Consider the following 5248-nt stretch of genomic DNA (forward strand, 5'->3'; position numbering starts at 1 on the left):
CAGTAGCAGGATCTTAAAGTGATGGTGCAAATAAACGTATCTATTATGAAGAATAAGAACACAAACTGAGCTGCTCACTCTGTCCAAGCTTTTTAATGGCAAAATTGCATGTTTATTTTCCCAATATTATGAAGTTATTCTCATAATTAAACAAAAATCCTCGTAGCCTGGCCTTAACACGCCATTGTACACCTCACAGAAGGGATGAGTGAAATAAAATCTACTTTTTCAAAATATTTTGTCAGAAAAAAATAGCAGATTTTATTTTTAAGCCGTATCGCCCAGCCCTATTGTGAGCGACGGACACTTACACGTGAATCCCGTCCACAAACAAACCCTGACGATTCCTTCTCAGGAACCACTTCCTGAGGTGAATCACGCTCTCCTGTAAAGAAAAATAAAATACACATCTGATGATGACAGGAGCTACGTGATGAACCGAATCACAAAGAACTGATTTGATATAATATTTGGAAGAATAGAGCATTGAACGTGTGTATCTGCAGTAACTGTGATGCTGTGTTGTCATGTTTTCCTTAAACCCAAATGATGACAAAGTTTTGTAGCATGAATAAAAATGAAATAAGTCTGAGTAACAAATGATTAAGTTTTCGTTTCTAGGTCAAGTTTTTCCTTTTTTTCTACAGTTTTTCTTTTAATTTCTTCTGTTTTTCTACTTTTAATTCATGCTTTACTTTTTTCCCCAAAGTTACTTGTCCTTCTTTTTATTTCCTTCATGTTTTTATTTGCCTATGTTTTCTTTTTTACTCTACTTTACTGCAATTGCCATCATTTGTTTTGTTTTACTAGTTTCTCTTCTTTTTATTTCCTTGATGTTGTCAAATTACTTTGTCTAGTTTCTTTTTAAAATTTCTCACCCTTTTATGAGCCTTTGAGTTTTTTGCCACTTTTAGTTCCCATTTTATTAAATTTTTATTAAACAATGCGTCATTGATCCCAAAGGGAAACCAAATGTTGTTGTAACCAGGTCACAATAACATATTTTGCTGGACGATAAATTGTCACAGAACTTATTGAAATAAATGATAATAATGTTGTTTTGAGAACATTTTCAAGTGGTATAATAGTAATAATGGCATAAGAATGCAATAACACATTCTCAAAGATAATGAACTTTAAATTCTAATGAACATTTAACACTAGAGCTGGAGGTCATTTGAAATGTTCAAAATAAATAAAACAACACAAGCAACAAATAAAATAAATGGTGAAGTTTCTGTAAACAAAACTGTCTTAAAAAAAGGGATAGTTGAGACCAAAGCACCAAACTGATGATAAGTTATCGAAGAACGAGAGAGAAAAGAGAAAATCGATAAATCAAGAAATGAAAGTTACTGAGTTTCATGCGATTAATTGATTTATTGCTTATTGTTACAGGCCTAGTTGTAACTCATTAATTCAAGCTTCTTCAAAGACTTGTTGAGGATGCTGATGGCAAGAAGGAGCTCCTGTAGCAGTCTGTATTACAGCGTTTTTACAGGAGCCTCTGACGGAAGACTCTGTTTTTCTATGACCTCCTCTCCTTCAGTTATTGAACATTAGTTTGTCTTCTGCTTCTACTTACGAATGGGAATTTCTTCTGCTTGGGCCAAACGTTGCGTCTGAACACCGCCTCGTCTTTCTTCGGTATGGAGATCTGTGGCGTGTTGAGCACCAGCGGGTCCTCCAGTAAAACGGTAGGGGAGGGTGAAGCAGGGATCGGAGTGTCCTGCGAGGTTTCTGACCGACTCTCTGATGTCTCCGCTCGGTTCTGGTTCACAGCAGTATTCACTGAGGGAACGTCCTGCACGTGCTCCATGTGATGAGTTGATGAGACGTCAGAGTCGCTAAACTCCTGCAAGTTTCCTAACAGAAGAAAATGTCATAAGGGGAAAATAATCTTTTATTTATTTTCAATAACTCAAAGTGAATTTTACATATTGTATGGATTCACTCCACACAGATTGCTGCATTTTAAGTGTAATTTTGATGATTATGGTTTATGCAGAAAACAAGAATGTTAATTAAAACCAGAGCAGAAACGAATAATTGGATTAATTGTGATCAGTCGATTATCGAATTGTGATCAGTCGATTATCGAAATGATTGTTAACTAATTTTGTAATAGATTAATCATTAACTGGAGCATACAGACTTAAAGATAAACACACTCAGAGCAGTAATTAAGCACAAACTGTACAAAAACTATAAATACTGTGTAAATATGTTTTACGAAAATCTCCTCAAGTGATATAGTTTTTGGTTCACCTGGTTCAGATTTACAAACGGAATGCTATATTATTGCATTTTAGGCAGTTAAATGTTAATTTCTTATTTTAAAAAGGGAATTGAATTGTTTATTTACATATTTTAATGTATTTCTATGATTGGATAAAATAGACTGAAGTGGTTAATGAAAAATCTGTAAAAAGTGCCAATTTCCTATCCGATTAACCATCAGAATAATAAATTTGAAAAATAATAATTAGTTGCACCTATAAATAATTTTTAAATTAAATTATTGATATAAATTAAGTTTCATTGATAGTCTGTGGTAGGTTATGGCTGTGCCTCAGGACTCGTACGTACTCTGGTTCCCTGCAAAGAGCTCCCTTCTGCTGCAGGTTTCAATCTGCTGATGTTCCCGTTTACTTTCCCTTTCCTTCATCAGAGCAAATAACTTGGCGGGAGACATTGTGGGGCCTGTATCCAGAATAACAGCTGGCCCTGTTCAAAACAAAGAACAACAACATTATTTGTTTTCATCCAAGAAATAATAACAAGCAGAAAATATGGTGTTATTACGCAATAAGTCAATTAGTCAAATGACAAATTAAAATAATCTCAAGCTTTTGCTCTTTTCTCTCTTTCTACCAAAGTCTGGATGATAAACGTCTTCACTCTGGCCTGAACTTGGCCTCTTTTGTTTACAGGGACTTCATAATTGATTTTATTAGTTGTTTTTTAAACTTATTTTTGATATTTAAGACCATTTTCAAGTAATATATTAGTAAATAATATAGCATAAGAATGCAAGTTCACTTTGCAAAGACCAAAAAGGTGTACTTCTGTAAGTAACACTTAAAACTGGAAGATATTTCAAATAAAACACAACAAACAAACTTTTCCCTTTCCTTTATCAGGGCAAATAACTTGGCGGGAGACATTGTGGGGCCTGTATCCAGAATAACAGCTGGCCCTGTTCAAAACAAAGAACAACAACATTATTTGTTTTCATCCAAGAAATAATAACAAGCAGAAAATATGGTGTTATTACGCAATTAGTCAAATGACAAATTAAAATAATCTCAAGCTTTTGCTCTTTTCTCTCTTTCTACCAAAGTCTGGATGATAAACGTCTTCACTCTGGCCTGAACTTGGCCTCTTTTGTTTACAGGGACTTCATAATTGATTTTATTAGTTGTTTTGTTTATATATTTTGGTTATTTAAATTACAGTATTACAGTTCCAGTGTTAAATGTGCGTTAAAAATTAAAGTTTATTGATCTTTGAGAATGTGTTCTTGCATTTTTATGCCTTTATCGTTAAGTTATAGTTATATAGTTATAGTTTGGTAGTAGTACCAATACAACAACATTATCGTTTATTGCAATAACTTCTGGGACAATTTATTGTCCAGCAAAATGTGTTACTGTGACAGGCGTGGGGAATAACTCACGTTTGAGTCCATTGGATCCTGATTCTTTTGGTTCTGGGAATCTTTTAAGATTACCCCAAACCAGTCTGCGGGGGTTGCTCTCAACGCTGTCCCCAAAGGCAGCAGGTCTTCTCCTGGCTTGAGGTGGACCTGAGTCCTCGGTGGTTCTGGAGGGATTCTGGGTGTCATTCAGATCCAGTTTCCTCTTCCTCAGTCTGTTCTTTATGGGGGAAAAGACGCAGCATGGAGATTTGGGATTGAGAGAAAGAGCTTCCTTACTGAACGCACTCCTCCCGCAAATCTCTGCGGGTTGGATCCTACTGAAACCATCTGGGCTCTGATCGCTGAAGACCCCAGACGGGAGTTGGGACACAGATGTGGACTCCATTAGGACTCTGTTTCTCCGTGTGAACCCACGAAATCTGTCTTTAAGTGGGGATACTTGGTGCAGAGGGACGCGGCTAATCGGATAGTCGACGGTTTCCTCCGGGCTGGAGATCGGCGACAGGGTTACCGCCTGCGCTGGAATTTGACAGGACGCAAACCTGTTGTTCTCCTTCATCTTTTCGGACCAGCAGAACCCTGCGGGGTCCCGATTAAATCCCGGTCCATCGGCCCTGCTGAAACCTGCTGCTTTGACTCCATGTCCATATTGCTCTCTAACCTTCCGCATCAGCTCCTTGTCGCCCTCCGCCTCTTTCTGAACTTTAGATTTCAGCTTCGCAAAAATCTTCGCGGGAGACTGAAAGCAGGGATCTTTGCGTTGCAATACATGACACGACGCCATAATCCTGTGGGATTAATCTATTAGATTATTGTACAAAATCAGATACATTAACTTACAGTTAGCCCGCTATCCGCAATTTTCAAAAAACATTAGCCCCACCCCCTTTGACAAAGTTCCGGTGACGCATTGTAATGCTGCGTTCCTGTTCTACTCGGAACTGGGAAATTCCGATTTTTCGAGATGGAAAAATCAATTGTAGCGCCATTTGGGAAACTGGGAGCGATTCGTGCAACCAGTTACAACTTATAAGACCGATTTCACGCTTTAGTAGCATCAACCGTAGTCCATCCAAGTGGTTTATCCAAGCCCACGGCTTAAAAGCCGAGGATCGGATGGACGCAGCACCCTGGACCACAGAGATTCTGTCTATTTTACAAGGCACACATGTAAAAGTCCATCTAAAACCAATGTTACAGGTAGCGCCTCCAACTCTAAACTCAACAAAACTAAAATTGGTGTTTACCCATGAAAGTAACGCTTAAGAATACGTTTGTAAGAGGTACTGCAAAATGTGTAGCCATCTTAAAATTCCGACTTCTTCACAAATTCCGACGTAAGTTGAACCGAGCATTACAACAAAACGTTTCTACGCCATACTCATACTTTTTTTCTTAAATGAAAGACTATATAATTTAATTCAGATTTAATTTAGAAAAGATGTTTACAAGAAATGTGTTTTTAGTGTATTTAGTTCAAACATAATTATTCTGAATAAAGTTTGTAAAATAGAGATAAAATGCAGTTGTTTGTTTATTCCTGCAGAGGGCAGTAAAACGCGCAGCCACATTTATTCGACAACACGA

The 5248-nt window shown here is 37.2% G+C and overlaps 1 protein-coding gene across 1 annotated transcript in view; it reads right to left on the reverse strand.

Moving 5' to 3' along the window:
* mis18bp1 (MIS18 binding protein 1) overlaps positions 1 to 4637 on the reverse strand; it is a 13337-nt gene extending 8700 nt beyond the window's left edge. The window contains exons 1-4 of the mRNA XM_007561161.2: positions 3680 to 4637; positions 2590 to 2727; positions 1586 to 1866; positions 312 to 385 (exon numbers count right to left, since the gene is read on the reverse strand). Of these exons, the coding sequence (XP_007561223.1) occupies positions 312 to 385; positions 1586 to 1866; positions 2590 to 2727; positions 3680 to 4445 (1259 nt within the window). The 5' untranslated portion in view covers positions 4446 to 4637. The remainder of the gene's footprint in view (positions 1 to 311; positions 386 to 1585; positions 1867 to 2589; positions 2728 to 3679) is intronic.
* Between the last annotated feature and the right edge of the window lie 611 nt (positions 4638 to 5248).

Source organism: Poecilia formosa, unplaced genomic scaffold, assembly GCF_000485575.1.
Source record: "Poecilia formosa unplaced genomic scaffold, Poecilia_formosa-5.1.2 Scaffold123, whole genome shotgun sequence".
In the NCBI taxonomy this organism is placed as follows: Eukaryota; Metazoa; Chordata; class Actinopteri; order Cyprinodontiformes; family Poeciliidae; genus Poecilia; species Poecilia formosa.